The 17,028-nt window shown below is 63.0% G+C and overlaps 1 protein-coding gene across 1 annotated transcript in view; it reads right to left on the minus strand.

The window, feature by feature from the left end:
* Window positions 1–17,028, minus strand: part of LOC117646236 — a 46,953-nt gene that overhangs the window by 25,252 nt on the left and 4,673 nt on the right. Inside the window, exon 3 of the mRNA XM_034387069.1 lies at window positions 14,105–14,394. Within this exon, the coding sequence (XP_034242960.1) occupies window positions 14,105–14,394 (290 nt within the window). The remainder of the gene's footprint in view (window positions 1–14,104; window positions 14,395–17,028) is intronic.

Genomic DNA, 17,028 nt, shown 5'->3' on the forward strand with positions numbered 1-17,028 from the left:
CGAGCGGCCCGCTTTGTCCCTGTCCTGGAAGAGCCAGCCAATTAGCCTGCTTCGTGGAACGGCCTGCGTAGCGGGAATCTGGGGACTGTTTCCGCACACTCGCTGAGCCTTTCTCTCTGTCGCACCCGACGAGGCCCCGTGAGTGCGACAGAGACAGAGGGCGGGACGCTGTTCGGAAGCATCCCGCAGGGCGCAGGGGGAGCGTGTGTCGGAGGAGACAAAGAAAGGCGGCGGCAAAGGTGGCCCACCCGAGCGATCCAGAAGGGCCGTCCCGTCGCTCTGTCTCTGTCGCTCTCGTGACACACTAGTGAGTGCGAGAGAGACAGAGCCGCTGTTCCGAATGGCTTGGCTGGCGGTGGCCGACCCCGGCCGCCTTTTTCATCGCGGTTATCTCGGGGGCATAATGGTGGCATGGAGAGGGGGGGGGGGAGAGGCATGCATCACCGGGTCGCCGGGACGCGGGGGCGACACCCGCGGCGTGGAGCCTCGCCGTCCGGGCGGCAGCCAATGGCAGCGTGGCCGTAATGCGCGGCTAACGGCCAGCGGGCTGCTCTGTCTCTCTCGCACGGCGAAGGGTAGCCCACGAGTGCGAGAGAGAGGGAAAGCACACTGCCATTCGGATTCGCCCCACGCCCGGAAAAAAAGGCTGGGGACTCGCTGCGTCCAGTTATCCGACTCTTGCGAGGAAGCCAGCCGACCCAGCGGTTTCGAACCTTCGTCGGCGCACGCCAAACGGCCTTCAAATTATGTTCACGCGGCCGTCGGATAAATGACAAAGTTTTGTAAATTTTCAGCGACATCAGCTGACTTGTCCGGCGGCGTCTGCCGGAGCGTTGTCTCCTTTCCTCGCGCTCGTTGGGACGAAGACCCTCGTCCGCAGTCCGGGACCGCTGTGACGATGGCGGACCATGGCGGACCATGGCGCCCCGATCGCCTCATTATTTCCAACGGCCCGGACTGTGGTGGCGCCGCGCCGGCCACGCCGCCGGCCGGACGCGCGGCCCGGACCAACTTTTGTCAATTTTTTTTCGGCGCGGCCACGGCCATCCATAACCCGCGAGACGGCTGGGGAGTCCCATCCCAGGCCGCACAGCGCCGCACAGGCTGGCCAGCCGACCAGGCCATCCGACCAGGCCAGCCCAGGCCGACAACGAGCGGCTGGAGCCAAGGCTGGAGCAGCGTGGAACTGCCTGCAGGGCGGACCGACCCCACAAACCAAACAGTGTGCATGAATGCTCCGTAGGGGTACTCATACTCAAAGCATTCTGTGTTGTGTTCCCACCATGTCGAGGGGCACGATTGACCGGCTTGGAAAGTGCGCAGTGGCCGCCCAAAGTCAGTTTAGTTCGCAGTGGAGTCGGGCTAGGACCGTGACGCCTCTCCAAGTTCGTTTTGCCGTCGTGTCGAAGCGTGTCGCGCCATCGAGAGTTGACGGCGGCGCCCGAGCGACACGCTGACACGCCACGTCGTCGCCGAGGCCGTCGCGTCGCCGCCTGGCCGTGGCAGTGCATTAGCAGCGAATTCGGCAAATGGAGATAAGAAATGCTTTTCCAGGACTGTAATTGGATCCGAGGAGTGCAGCGCTTAGCAACGCCGCCTTCCCCTCGCCGAGTCCCCCAGCGCGCCCCAGCGAGTCACACGATTGCCCGCTTTGCCCCGCTTTGCCCCGCTTCGCCCCGTTTCGCCCCGCTCCGCGCTTTGTTGGCCCTGCTTGGCCGCCGGCGGGGCGATTGTCCTCTAGAGATAATTTTTCACTCGGGGACCCTCCGCGCCGGCGCCCCTGGCAGAGGGCCTCTGCCGCCCCCAGGTCGCCGCCGGCCGCGCCGCAGGCAGTCGCGGGTCGGCCGGCCGGACGAGGCTGGCTGACGGCTTTAACGAGATTCGTGGCGTGGTGGCCCAGGCCGTGGCCCAGGCCGTGGCCCAGGCCGAGGCCGCCACCTGGCAGGCCTGAACGGCCTGCATTGTCGTGGCCGCCTCATTGCGCCTCCATTGTCCGAGGCTGGCACGCTCCAGGCTCGCCCCGGGCACGCCCCGGCAACCAGCATCCGTCACCCGCTCCATGGCGGTGGCCGCTAAAAGACGGAGCTCAGGAATAATCGAATCCATCGAACGAGAATCGAGAATCGTTCGAATAATCGAACGAGACTACGAGGCGCCGCAGGCTGACTCCAGAAAGGGGAAGCCGGTAGCCAAAAGCCGCACCTTCCCACAAAAAAAAAGTTCATTACAAGTCAAAGCGATTCTGCTTCGCAGACACTCGCTTTCCCACGCAGTGTAATCAGTTTGCCAAGTCCTGCCGGTGGAATGAATGCTGCGAGCCCCCCCAGTAATTAACCCAGTCCATAACATAAATAAATAATAAATAAATTCTCGTTAAGTTGAGCCGCGGCTGGTCGCCGCGTCGCTTCCCCTTTCCCGTGCGTATTAACGAGTCGTCGAGCCGAGAATGGTGGAGGGGGAGGCGGAGGGGAGGGGGGAGGGGGAAGGGGGCAGTGCGTTTTCCAAAAGGTCGCCACTCCGGAGTTAGCTCACTCCAGCCCTTCCAGGTCTTCTAGGCTTTCCAGACGACAGCCTGCGACAGCCCCGGTACGCGCGAAGCGAAAGGGCATCGCGGCGGCGGAGGGGAAGGGGGAGGGGGGGGGGAGGGGGAGGGTGGAAAGGTATGACGTGCTTAGGGAGGGGCACCAAGAGCTTTAGCGGAGGGCAACGCTCCCGTATAGGGATGGGGAGCCAGAGCTGGCAGAGCAGGCAGAGCACCGTTAAGGTGAATGGCAGGGGCGGGCCGCGGAAGGGGGGGGGGGGGCAGAAACATGAAAGCAGGTAGCCGGGAGAGGTGGGGGAGAATAGTTGGGGGAGGGGGTGGGGGTAGTGGTGGTGCCCCTAATAGGACCGTGTAAATAGCAGTCCGCTGGTCCCCGAGGTCCACGCACGGCCAGGGCGAATAACCCAGCCGGTTTCAATCAACCGTGTGCGTGCGTATACGTGTGTGTGCGTGTGCGTGCGTGTTTTGGCCAGTAGCGTCCCTTTAAGCCGGGCCGGCTCTAAAGTTACACACTATAATATAGCCTAGTGCGCGATATGCTGATGTGCGACCGAGCGTTGAATAAAGCAAAAGGGGATTTAGGTGCGTGTGTGGTGGCGGCGGCGGTCTGTGTGAGTGTGGTGCGCGAGCCTCTGTGTGTGTGTGTGTGTGTGTGTGTGTATGTGTGTGTGAGTGTGTGGTGTGTCAGAGAGAGAAAGAGAGAGAGATTTCGGCTGGCGCGCTCAATCTCCAGGCCGGAATCTCGCACGAAAAGCACGGACAAAGTAAACAGTGCGTTATCCGCACAGCCATCTCCATTCTCCACTCTTGCCGCCCTCGATGCCGGGCGAGGCAGGCGGGCCAGGCGAGTGTGTGGCGAGTGTGTGGCGAGTGCCAGCGGCCCTCGATTCCATAGCGGCCATCGCGCACACTGCTCATTACCCGCCGCATTGCTGTTTGTTGTTGTTGTTGTTTTCGCTGGCCGTTCCGCCAGTTTGTTCTTTTTGTTTTCTTTATCACTGTCGGTGGCCCCACCCTGCTCCGCCCCGGCCATCTGCTCGTTATCGACGGACACTTTATTATTATCATTATTCGGGCCGCGGGCCATGCTAATGTGGCGCGGCGAGGCGCGCACGTCGGGGGGGGGGGGGGAGGAACCCGATTAAATTTTATCGCCCGCGATGCAATTTCTTCCACTTTGAGCGCGCGCACACCACACACACACAAAAAGCGCGCGCACACACGGACACATTCTTAGACTCACACCTAGATTCAAGCACCTACACACACCTACACGCCTAGACGCACTATAGACACACACACGTGGAGACACGCGAACAACTAGACACACACGCGCGCACAATCGCGTGAGCATTCCCCCGATATGAGTACACCCCTCATCACCATTAGGACCCCCTGCATAATGCATGGCCCCTCTCCACCACTGCTCCGCCTCGCGAGAGTGAGTGAGTGAGCACAGCGCGCCGCCCGCGGAGTGCGCGAGTGAAACGGGGGCGGGTTTGAGGTTGGAGGCGGCGCCCTGCGTGGCCGGGGCCGCGGCGAGGCCGCGAGGAACAGGAAGGCGGAGAGGTGTGCACAGCCGCAGCTGGAAGGGCTGGAAGGGTTGTGGCTGGAAGGGCTGGAAGGCTGGACAGACTCGCCCATGCGAAAGAATGGTACCCCGGCTACGAACCCCCCCGCGGCGGGGCGGCCAGGGGGCGGCCACTGAGTGGCTTGAGTACTGGGTCCCGGCCGTCCCGGCCGTCCCGACCCGCAGGCCACTCAGCGGCCGCTCTGCCCGCTCTGTTCTCTGGAAGGTCAGAGGGCCTGCAGCGTGACGCGTGCGCCGCGTGCGACGCGTGACCTCACACCACACCGCCCGGGGCAGTCCGGGCAGCCCGGCCGTGCGGGGAACAAGGGGAACAAGGACTGGGCCGCAATCCCACCACCGTGGCGGCGAGGCCCGCCAGCCGGCCAGGCGTAGAGGCCAGTCGGGCTCGACGAATGTCCGTTTCTGTGTGCACGGCCTCGGCCCCGCGCCGCACCGCGCCGCACCGCCCCCGCTCGCACGCACGGCCCCTGGCGCTGCCTCTTTCATGCCTCGGCGAGCCAACCCAACGCCCCGACGGCCCTCCGACCTACCGACCCCACCGACCCCACCTAGCCGAGTGGCGCCGTGTGTCTCACTTAAGGGCAGGTCGGAGTGCGCAACGACAACAACAGCAGCTACAACAACAACAACAACAACCCAGCCAGCCAGCCAGTGGGAGAGGCAACGCAGCCAGGCGCTCTGCTGCGCTCTGCCCGGCCCGCCAAACTTGCTGTCGCGCGAGCGAGTGCGTGAGTGCCTCGAGAGTGTGTAAGTGAGAGAGTGAGTGAGTGGCGGTCTCGCTGCCACTGTTGGCACGCCTGTTTAGTGGCGCCCCGCTTTTGCCGACGCCCTAATGAGCGCGCCACGTCTGGCAGGGAAGTTCGTCCTGGCGGGCGGGCGGGGCGGGGCGGGGCGGGGCGGGGCGGGGCGGGGTGGAGCCGGGCGGCTGGGGCGAGACCTTGGATTCAGTGGAGCGGCGCCTCTCGCCACTTCGAAGATGGAGATTGTTGATCGGTTATTCGAGGATGAAAAACTGATCCGTTCGGCGCGTTGAGGTCGGAAGGAGCGCCGCCGCCCCGTTCAACAGCGCGCCCACCTGTTTCCAGGAAGCTTCAGGGCAAGGCAGTCTCCCTGCAAGTTTCGGTCGGTGGGTCCATTCCCGTCTTACCTCTCTCTCTCTCTCTCTCTCTCTCTCTCTCTCTCTCTCTCTCTCTCTCTCTCTCTCTCTCTCTCTCTCTCTCTCTCTCTCTCTCTCGCTCCTGGGTTCCCCGCTGGGCGCCCCCCTCGCGCGCTCAAAGTTGTTAATTAATTTTCCAAGTCGGAATAAGAGGAAGATGATAAAAACACGCGCCGTTATACATAAAGTACACCGTAACACTGAGAACGAAAGAGTCACAATCATGGACTCAAATTTCGGGCAAGGAACCCAAATTTACCCAATTTTTAAAGATTTCTTTCCCAAATGTGGATGATACATGCAGCAGTAGCAGCAAAAACAACAACAACAACAACAACAACAACAACAACAAGTGGTCCTTCGTCATCCCGGACCCAAGGCACCGCGTCGCAGCCCCGCCGCCTGTAGCTCGCTGGAGCTGGAGCGATGCGGGATACTTGTTGGCGCGTTGTTCGAAGCCACCTGGTGCCTCGGAAGCCGCGGAGAGTGCCGTTGCGCGTGTGTGCGTGTGTGAGTGTGAATGTGTGCGCGCGCGCGCGTGGCGGATATTAAATCGCACCAACAGCCCTACCCCCACTCGCAACGGATTCGATGGTGAATGGCGATGAAAATGGTCGAATATCGCTCGGCTGGGCGGGGGGAGCCGGGCCGGCGGGGAAGCCCGGGGGAAGCGCGCGGGAGTGGCTAACGCGCAGTTAAATTTGAAATAATGAAACCAGCGCGAAATCACGCGCAGCGTGACGTCATCGGGCGGGGTCGTTACCTCACACACACACACACACGCACGTACACAGACACACAGGCCCAAATTTATTCCGGCGCCCCTCCCCTTGCTCCGTTCCCTGCTCCTCGGCGAGGCAGGCCGAGGCAGGCAGGGTGCCTCCACCCGACATGCCGGAAGTAGGAGCGGGTCGGAAACGCGACGCGACGCCCGGCCACCTGATGGGACAGGCGACCTCGCCCGCCCCTCCGTTATGCCCCGGACAATCGCGCGCGTCGCCACGGCACGGCACGGCACGGCACGGCGCGGCCATAGCAATTCCCAGGGCGCGCGCTCGACACACCCGAATCAAGCTCTTGATCCAATTTGCAGCGCGATAACGAACGGCAGAAAAACGGCACAGCTCCTCTCGGCATGAATGACAACAACCCCAACTGCACACACGCGCGCGCACACACACACACACACACACACACACACACACAATCGCGCACAACAAACCGCTGCGGGCGCTGGCTCCGCTGCCAGACGGGCTCCGCACTGCTCCGCATGGCTCCGCTCGGCTCCGCTTTCCCGGCGCAACCCTCCTTCATTACGAATTCCTTCAGCGTTTTGTGTGTGCCGAAAATCTATCATATAGAAAGAAGGGTGCGGCGCGCGGACTGGCGCGGCGAGCCGCTTGGCTGGCTGGCTGGCTGGCTGGCTGGCCGTGCCCCCGGCCCGAGGGAGGGGCCTCGCCTCGCCTCGCCTCGCTTTGCCTCGCAGTGCCGTGGGTGTGGCAAGTGGGAAGGAGGTGCGAGTTCGAAAGTGAGGAAGGCGGTGGCCTGGCCGTGGCCCGGCCGTGGCCGCGCTCCATTAGAACTTGCGGCGCCGCCTTCCCATTCACTTTCCGACGCGTGTGTGCGTGTGTGTGAGTGTGAGTGAGAGAGGGGGTGAGTATCGAGAGCATGGCCAGCATCACCAGCAGCGCGGGCGGTCGGCAGCGGAGAGCGCCCGTCGAAGCCAGGGTAGGCACCACGCCGCGCAGCGCTGCGGCAGTGCGGCCCGCCTCACAGGCGGCCTGCGCGCTTGACTAAACCCGACGCTGTTCCTCCTGCTTTTGACCTGACGCAGTGTGTGAGTGCGTGTTGGTGTGAACGCCCGCGTGCGCGCGTGTGTCTGTCTGCACGTGTGTGTGTGTGTGCGAGTGTGTATGCATGTGCGGCCGCGCGTGTGTGTGCGCGCGCCCTGCTGCTCCCTCGAGCCCAAATCCCTCTCCTCAATAATGCAGCAAACGACTGCTCTGTCGGCGCGGGCGGCGGGGACGGCGCGCCAACAAGACGGCCGATGAATTTCTCATAGCGCGGCTCTTTCAGCAGCAGCGGGCCGCACGCGGTGACGGCGGCAACGAGCCGCAGCGACGCTTGCCGTGTGCTCTGCTCGCCTGGCTTCCCGCCTGGCTTGCACCGCCTCACTGTTTTGCCTCGGCCGTGTCGCCAGCGCGTCTCTTTGGCCGAGTGGCGCGTTTTGCGCGAGTCCCCGCGGTCCCTCGGCGTGGCCATGGCCGCCATGGCGGCGATGAGGTCGGCCGCAGCCTAGCGCAGCCTCCCGGGAGAGGGGGCTAATGCTCGGGACGATGAAAAATTCAGCAGCCTTTCGGGCGGGCTGCGCTCCAACAGGTGAGCCTGAGCCTCCCCTTCTAGCGAGCGGTTGCGAAGAGCCGTCCCCCGTCGCTCTGTCTCTCTCGCACCCCTGCGGGACGTCCCCGAATGAGTGCGACAGCGACAGGGCGACGACGCGACCCCTCGGAATCAGTCTGCTGTTTCAAGCGACGCAAGCGGCGCCCGCCCAGCCTCCGCGGCGTAAGTAGCCTCCTCCACAAAGGGCCCATTCGGGACAGGCGTACACACACACACACACACGGCGCTCAAGCCCAGCATAAACCGGCCGTAAATAGGCCATCACGCGTCGCGTCCGGCACGTGATGATGGTCCCCGTTGACGCGATCCCCGTCCGCGGAACGCAGACACGCGCGTGTGGTGGTGGAACCGCGGACCGCCACGCCGTCGCACCGCGTCGACCGCGGCCTCGTCCGCCAGGGCAGCGCGTCGGTCGTCACCGAGGTCGTCACGGACCTCGTCACGGACCGCACGCCGACGGCTGTCTTCTGGAGCCGTCGCGACGGGGGCGGGGGAGGGGGGGGGGGTCCGTGGCGCGGCTTTCGGCGCGAGGATGAAGCGGCAGCGCGCTGATGACGTCATTTAAATGCATTGAAAGACCGCGAAGGCGCTCCTCTCTCAAACGCGACTCAAACCGAAGCGCGCACGCCGGTCGACGGGCGTGTGGAGTCGTCGCTGTTCCGATCGGCGGGAATAAAAGAATGCCGCGTTCGGGTCCACCGGCCCTCGGCCCCCTGCCTCGAGGCAGAGGCGCTGGGGCGCTGGGGCGAGGCGGCTGCAGGTTCAAATCAATACACTCATTACGACGCCCGGCTGGAGGCGTGAGGCGCGCCGAGGCGAGGCAAGCGGCGGGGGCACTGCTAACAGGTTGCCTGCGACTCGCCTGCGACTCGGGCACGCGTTAACGACTTTACAGGGCGAAAAACTAAAAACACGCGAAAACAACATTAGCAAGGAGAAAAAACGTCCGGATTAGAGGGCCCGAATTAGAGAGCTCGGCGGCGAGGCGCGGCGAGGCCGAGACAGGACCCGCCGGTCGCTTTGACCTTCGACCCCGACGACGGCGGGGGTGTCTGTCACCCGGCCCCTCGCCCGGCCCGCTCCATCTTGGCGCCGAAAACGGAATTAAAGAGTGGCCGAGGGACGGCCGGGGGGCCTGGATTCGCCCGACGGGGGGAGACGGGTCATTAGCTGGAAGACGAACCCCCAAAGGGTGAGCAGAGCAGAGAGCAGCCGGCAGCGCGCCCTCCGCCTCGGGGATCATTCCGAAATTAAAGAGCGGCCCGGGCGGCGCCAACGTCACAGGTGAATGGGACAGATTTAAAGCAAAGCCGGCCCGGAGGGGCTGGCAGTCCAGGCAGTCCTGGCAGTCCTTTCAGGATGCCACTTCCGGCCGGAGAGCCAGCCCAGCCAACCCAGCCAGCCCGTCATCCGCTGCGAGCAGCGCGTTTTGTTCGCAGAGATTAATGGGACCGGGTGATTGGGAGCCATCGGGAGCCATCAGCCCTGAGCCCCGCCCGAGGCCCCGCCGGCCCCGCCAGTCGGGACGGCCGCAAGTGTTTCCAAATTAGTCTCGTCTCCGCAGTGCTGGCAGTGCCCATCCAAATGGGAGGCCGGGCCGGCCCCCGTGCTCACCGCCCTGTGACTGTGCCGGCCGGGCCGCTCCACAACAGCACCTCGTTCTCCTTATTCCGCGGCCGGAATGCTGCGCTCTCTTCTTCCTTTCTTTATTTTTCCCCCCAAAGTTTATGCCGCAACTTCCATTGAAAGTTTGGCGGCGGCGCTGCGCCTTCTCGGCTCCACCTAACCGCGGCCAGCGCGCCGCCATGACGCAGCGAGGCGCAGGCAGCGCAGCCCCGCCTGTCCTGTCTCTGCCGCCCTTTTCCGCGGAACCTGAAAGGATTGGCCCAAACTCCGGCCGAGCAAACGAGTGGGGAGGGGGGCGAGGGGGGCGCGCCCGGCCGGGAGGAGGGATGCTCTCTTTACCTGGATCCATTCATCCTCTGTCAACCTTTCGCCGCGTCATGCCCACCCTGTTCAAATTCAAGCCAAATAGAAAGCAAATGGGACCATTAATTATTCGCAACCGGTGGGGGATCCCCGGGCAGACTTGCTGCGGGATGTTACTTGGCCGCCAGCCCTCTCTCTGTCTCCCTGCTTTTTGCGTGGGAAGTCGTTAAATTGACAAGGTAGAGGGTCGGCGACAGCCTGCGGGCGCGCTCGCATCGACCGCTTTTTAACAGTGTCCGCCCCACCGGCCCCGCGGCCCCACCGGCCCCACCTAGGCCAGGCCGAGGGCGCGCCGGGGCGAGGGCCGGCTAGGCCGTGACGCACCACACCGCGGCACCGGGCCAAGGCGGCAGGGCGGCAGGGCGGCCGAGCCGCCATCAAGGCATCAAGCATGGCGCCAGGCAATAAAGGCGGGAATAAAAAGAAAGGCGACACCGCAAAAGACAATCGACGAGCGGCTCTCGAAAGGCAAAGTCGACCCTCGATGGAAACGAGAATCAAAATCAAAGATGGTTTAGAGGAATTTCATTCTTTTATAGTCAGCGCCGGTGACATGCTCAATATTTTTTTTTACGAGAAAAAGACAGCCGCTTTTGGTTGCTGCTTCCTTTTAGCAGGGCTAAGACGAAGGCGCGCGTGTACCAATGCGTATGTGTGTGCGCGCCTGTGCGCGAGTGCAACATTTGTTTGTGGCTGTCTGCCCCCGTGTTTGGGGCTGCCCATCACGCCTGCCTTGGCCTGCCTGCGAGCGCTGCGAGTCAGCGCGCCAAAGCGGAGAACCGATCGGTTGCCTTACGGCCTTACGGACGGCCCCGGGGGAGGGACGGGCCGGACGGGCCGAACCGCTATCTGAATGACATAAAAGTGCAGTAAACGCGCGGTCGATACAAGACGGGGCACTGGCCGCTCCAGTATGTCTGTGTGGAGGGGGCGGAGGTTATGCACCGCGTGCTATGGCGGATCCAAATAATCAAACGGCGGCCCCGACAATGCCTGCGCAAAGCGCCGCGGCCGCGGCGTCGGGTCGCCGCCGTCGGGTCGCCGTGGGTTCGTCGTCGGGGCCGTCGGGTTGCCGCCGGGACGCCGTCGAATGACAAAGCAGGAAGCGGCGCCACTCCTAATCGGCCTCCCCCCCCCCCTTTCGCGCGAGCCCCTCCGCGAGCCCCTCCTCATCCGGCGCTCTTTGGCGCTTGGAAGCCCCTTCCCCCTTCCCTCGTCCAGAATGTGGGGCACCAGGGCGCTGCCGCGCCGCCGCCCTGGTGGACTGCGGAATGTCACCGCGAGTCCCCCCTCCACGTGGTGATGAATTGACTTCGGCCGGAAAACAATACAACGATGGATTGCCCGAGCGCAGCGCTGCGTTAATTGACGTTCGAATTCGAGCGCCGCGGAAATTGCAGCCGAGCAGGGGTGGTGGTGTTTGATCCGCAGCCTGGTTTGGTTCGTGCCCTCGTCGACCACGGCCAGCACCGGCCAGCACCGTGCCAACCGCTCGCCGTGCTCGCGCCAACAATAGCGCTCCACGCGCGCACCGCGAAAACGATGTGGCCGGAGGGGAGGACGACGACGGAGAGGGAGCTTCGCGCCCGGATGCAGGGCAGGGCTTGACCAATTTCCTGGCTATTTTCTCTACAACGTGTTCGGGGGCGGGGTGCGCGACGGCGAGATTGTTCTTGAAAGGAGTGCCGTGCGTGTGTTCGTGCGTGTGCGTGTCTCCCCGCTTTCCATACCCCTCCCCGTCCCTTCCAGCGCCGCGGTGCCGCCCCTCACTGCGGCGGCCGAGGGGGGGGGGGGGGCAAGGGCGGCGCGCTGCCGGGGCTCTGCGGCACCCATTGGGCGGCACGGCGCTGGGACGGCGGCTCCAGGACGACATAAGCCCCCAGCCCGACGAGGCCCGACGAGGCCGTTCGCTCCCCATCTCCAAGCAATGGCCCTGTCTCGGACGCCGGGCTGTGGGGCGCCGGGGCGGCCACTCTCCAAGTGGCGCGATTCCGCCGCGCGCGAAACACGACACCTGCGCGCCAAAAGTGGCCCAATTTTGTTCTAAAAAGTCAAAGTAAAAGATTAAAGCGTGGCACGCGCGGCGGCTCGAACGTGACGCCGTAGGCGGGGACACTGGACGCCCCAACCCACGCGGCCACGGCCACGCGGCTCGCGACAGCCGAACCAAAAGAATTTCGGATTCAAAAGCTCCGCTCCGCCGCGCTTCCATCACACTGTCGTCGCTTTATGCACAGAGGTTGCCATTGGTTGACATCGCCACCCGCGTCGGAATCCGGCGAATCCGCAACCAGCCGTCGGGCAGGACGATGACGGACGACACTCCCACGCGTGGAGGCGCGAGCGCGCGATTCCGCGTGGAGGTCGTAATCCCCGCCCCTGTCTCTGTCTCGCTCGCACTCGCCGGCCCGCGCGGAGTGCCACACGGACAGGGACGGCCGCGGCCCAGTGTTCCCCGTTTTTCCGTGCAGAGCCGCGACGGGCGGCACACAAATCCACAAATCCCTGGACAAGCGCTGTCAATACTGTCGCCACTACGGTTCAGTCGTCCGGGCCGAGGGCAGGGCGGGGCAGGGCGGGGCAGGGCCGCCCATTGGTTTCCAACTTTTCTCTTTCTCTCTGTTTGTATTTATTTATTTATTGATTTATTTCTCCCATTTTGTCTGTCTGTGGTGTGGGGACTGCAAAGTTCATCGGGATTACCTCAGCAAGGATTAGCCGATGACAGTTCGATTCGTCCTAGCTCCCGTTCGCTTATATTTATTTGATTTTGTTTGCGTCCTTTTCCATCATTTTATCGGGGTTTCTTTGTTCTTGCTGGACCATCCCTCTTTCCCTAACAGCTTGTCCTGGCTGGCTGGCTGGCCGGTTGCCTCCAAGGGTCCACCTCACTGGCCGCCGCCACACCGCCACGCCGCCACGCCCCGCGCGACGGGTTATTGATGCTGATCCGGAACACGGCCATGAAGGCCATGAATCACGAATGCCCGCCGGCTGTCCGTCGCGAAAACGGTTTATACCGCCAAAACGAGTCACGTTTCCCCTTTTGCCGCGTCTGCCATCGTGTGTTCCCTGTTCTTCGTTTTTCGTTTTTCTGTCTGCTGCGCTCCCGGAAGCGCTACTGGCATGGCGGTCGGACTTGGCTGCCTCGGCCAGTGACACGTCTGGCTTTGCAGTGCACCCGACCAAGCGCTGCCAAGCGCTGCCAAGCGACGCAACAAGAAGGAACGGACACGTTTTCCCCGGGGCTTCATCAGTGTCCATTGAGAGACCTTTTTTTGCAGTGCAGAGGGCCGTCCCGGTCCAGGGCGGGTGGGCCGCTCCGCCCCACCTCCAGTGACCATGTCCACTGGGGCGACCCCGGTCGACACCAACCCGGGACGTGATAAGCCAAGTCCACCGGGGAGGCTCTGCCGGGCTCTGCCGGGCTCTGCCAGCAGCAGGCCCATTCCGAGAGACAGGCCGCGTCGGCCGTGTCTCTCTCGCGCATCCGCACGCCCCACGAGTGCGGCAGAGAGAGGGACCGCCTACTCGGAAGCAGAGAGGCTCTGCTGGCAGAGACCCACACCAGCAGGCCATTTGGGGAGAAGGGCAGGGGTGCACCTGGAGGCAGTCGAGAGAGATGGCCGAAGAGGAAGGAGAGGAAGGGGGTGGTGGCCAAGGCTGCCAGGGCCCTGGCTGGGTGGCGCAGGATGCGGGGGAAGGGCCAAAGGCGGCCAAAGGGCTGCAAGCAAGGCAGACGAGTTGATCAGGTGGACATTGAATTGAAATTGTAGCGCCGAGTCCTTCCCTCGGACCCTCGGACCTTCGGCCTGCACCCCGCCCGCCCTGGGCCTTGGGCCTTGGGAGGAGGGGAAGGGCAGAGGCGGCACAATGGTGTGCCGGCCGTCCCCGCCGTCCCCGCCCTGGCCCCGTCCCCGGCCGGCCTGACAGCTTCATTCGACCATTCGAGAGAAAAGGGACAGAAAGACGCACTGCCGGGCCGCCGGCCGCCGGGCCGCCGGGCCGTTGGGCCGCTGGGCCTAAAGGGGTCCGCATCAACGGCAAACAATGCCGCGCTGTATCTGCAGCGCCTTTTAAGAAGCCGGACCAACAAACAGATGCCTGCTGGGCTGGGGCCCGGCCGTGCTGGGCCGTGCTGTGCTGGGGCAGCGGCCCTCGGGACCGACAGCCGAGAACCACGTCCACTGCCAGGCATCTGGAAGCGGCCAGGACATGGTGGACCTTGGCGACGTAAAGTCCAAAATGGAGGCTAATTTTGAACGCGTTCTTCGATCTGCCTGGTGTGGGAGGAGGAGGAGGCCGCGGTCTTAACGGCCCTGGCCATGCCGTGGCGCTGGCCGCCGGGATGAATTCCTTATCGCGGTGCCTCCCCGGGGACCACGACCACGTCCACGTCGACCCCACCCTGGAGAAGGAAACTCACCGGGCAGCTCCAGGAAGTTGGACGTGCGCCGCTGCCGCTGCCGCGGGTTGGCGCTGAAGTTGAGCGGGCCCACGTCCTCGATGGAGCCGGCGGGCGAGGTGGCGCCGGACAGCCCGGCCGCGGACGCCCCGGAGCCGCGCCGCGACGCCAGGTACGCCAGGTTGCCGGCCTTGATGGAGCCGGAGCGGCGGCGGCCGCACGGCGACGACGGCCGGGACGACGGCCGCGACAGCGAGGTGGGCGTCATGCACCCGCGGCCGTCCTCCAAGTCCGTCAAGTCGGACGTGGACCTGCGGCGACAGAAACAGCCTGGGTCATCGGGGAGAACCAATCGTCAACCCAGTGGTTCTCAACCTTAGGGTCGCGACCCCAAGCGGGGTCGCGAAATTTTTTTAAGGGGTCGCGGCGATGCTGGGGTCGTGTTTTAGGCCGATTTTAAGCAGCCACTGCGTCTGATCCGAGGCGGGCATTTTGCTCCCTCAAAGGGCAATCGGTCTTTGGACCTTCCTTTAGCATGCCTTTGTTACGGAGTGCAATTATCAGTCTTAGTTTGGGAGCAGTATTGTCTCAAAGTTGGCCGAAACGCTCAGAAATGTCTATGAAAAATCGTGTTTTGGGCCGATTTTAAGCAGCCACTGCGTCTGATCCGAGGCGGGCATTTTGCTCCCTCAACGGGCAGTTGGTCTTTGGACCTTCCTTTAGCATGCCTTTGTTACGGAGTGCAATTATCAGTCTTAGTTTGAGAGCAGTATTGTCTCAAAGTCGATCAAAACGGTCGCAAGTGTCTTTGAAAAATCGTTGTGACTATTTTGGTCAACTTTGAGACAATACTGCTCCCAAACTAAGACTGATAATCGCACTCCGTAACAAAGGCATGCTAAAGGAAGGTCCAAAGACCAATTGCCCGTTGAGGGAGCAAAATGCCCGCCTCGGATCAGACGCAGTGGCTGCTTAAAATCGGCCCAAAACACGATTTTTCATAGACATTTCTGAGCGTTTCGGCCAACTTTGAGACAATACTGCTCTCAAACTAAGACTGAAAATTGCACTCCGTAACAAAGGCATGCTAAAGGAAGGTCCAAAGACCAACTGCCCGTTGAGGGAGCAAAATGCCCGCCTCGGATCAGACGCAGTGGCTGCTTAAAATCGGCCCAAAACACGATTTTTCATAGACATTTCTGAGCGTTTCGGCCAACTTTGAGACAATACTGCTCCCAAACTAAGACTGATAATCGCACTCCGTAACAGAGGCATGCTAAAGGAAGGTCCAAAGACCAACTGCCCGTTGAGGGAGCAAAATGCCCGCCTCGGATCAGACGCTGTGGCTGCTTAAAATCAGCCCAAAACACGATTTTTCATAGACATTTCTGAGCGTTTTGGCCAACTTTGAGACAATACTGCTCCCAAACTAAGACTGATAATTGCACTCCGTAACAAAGGCATGCTAAAGGAAGGTCCAAAGATCAGTTGCCCGTTGAGGGAGCAAAATGCCCGCCTCGGATCAGACACCGTGGCATGTTAAAGGAGGGGTCCCGTGGGGTCGCGAAATTTTTCCTGGGGGTCGCGGAAATTTTTGGCTTCAAATTTGGGGTCGCGAGCCGAGAAAGGTTGAGAACCGCTGCGTCAACCTGTCCGCCAGGAATGAAGGAACGACTCGGAGAGGCCGCTGAGGCCGTGGAGTCGGTGTTTACTCGTCCAGGCTCGTTTGATTGGCCCGGCCCTTGGCCCGCTCGCCCGGCGACCCCAAGAAGTCCGGCAGGCAGGCCGGGCAGGTGCGCCCGAGCTCTCGGCTGGCTAAACTGTCATGAGGGGACGTGGTGGGAGAGGGAGGGCTTACGGGGCGCCATGGCTCGGCCGCCGTGATCCTCCGAGTCCCACCGTCCCGTCAAGAGTATACCACCCCTCCACAGCCTTCTTTTCGCAGGGATGTTCCTTCGGCTCACCAACCTCTCCCTCCCCCTCGACCAGGTTCCCATCCGAACTGCCGGGAGAGGGTCGTGGGGTTCAATTTTTTATGTTTTTATATGACTCCGTTGTGGGTACCATGTGTTGTTTTGTCGAGTGATGACTGACTTCTTTTTTCCTCGCCTTCGCGTCCCTGTCCTTGAAGCGCACCAGGGTAGGCGCGCTTCCTCCTCCCCTCCGCGGTCGAGACCGTCGAGACCGTCGCGTCGTCCCTGGTCGCCAACCGCCACCGCCTTGCTCCGAAGTTGAGAAGTGTCAGCACAAGCTTGGCGGTGTTGGTCTTCGCCGTCAAGTCGGGCCGAGGCAGGGAATCCAGCCCCACTCGGCCCCACCGCCACTTATCCGTGCCTCGGCCCGCCTCACCCGCCCTCGCCCCACCTCGAAGAGCCAATACCACTTTGCTCGAAAAACAAGAAAGTTTGGCTTCCTCGCTTAGGGACGGGCCCGCTTCGCCGCGAAGGGAAAGGGTGGGGGAAGGGGTGGGCATCGTCCGGTAGAGCGAGGCGGGGTGGGGGCGTTCCTTTACATCCCGCCTGTTTGCGGAAGGCAGAGAGTGTTTGCGGGTGTTGCGGGAGGTCAGCCCGGCCGGCCGCCCCTCGCCGGCCTCGCCCTCGCCGTCAGCACCGTGGCCGCCAGTCGCCGCGCTTGCACGCCACCGACGCCACCGAGGTTACAGTGTTACACCGACGGCACGGCGCTGCCATGGCGCTGCCAGGGCCGCGGCCGCGCGTGACCCGCGAGAGCAGCGACGAAGCCACCCCCTTCATTATGCAAAGGGCGTCCTAGACGCCGTCGCCGACCTGGCGGGGCTGGCGGGGCTGGCGGGGCTGGCGGGCAGAGCTTCCTGTTCGGGGCGCCGCGGCCCCGGCCCGGTTATTAGGGACGTCGCGTACACGAAACGCGCAACACGAAAACTCGATTCATCTCCGCCAATCCGCCGTATCGGTGTCGGGGCCTAA

The sequence above is a fragment of the Thrips palmi genome, unplaced genomic scaffold (genome assembly GCF_012932325.1).
Source record: "Thrips palmi isolate BJ-2018 unplaced genomic scaffold, TpBJ-2018v1 HiC_scaffold_19, whole genome shotgun sequence".
Lineage (NCBI taxonomy): Eukaryota > Metazoa > Arthropoda > Insecta > Thysanoptera > Thripidae > Thrips > Thrips palmi.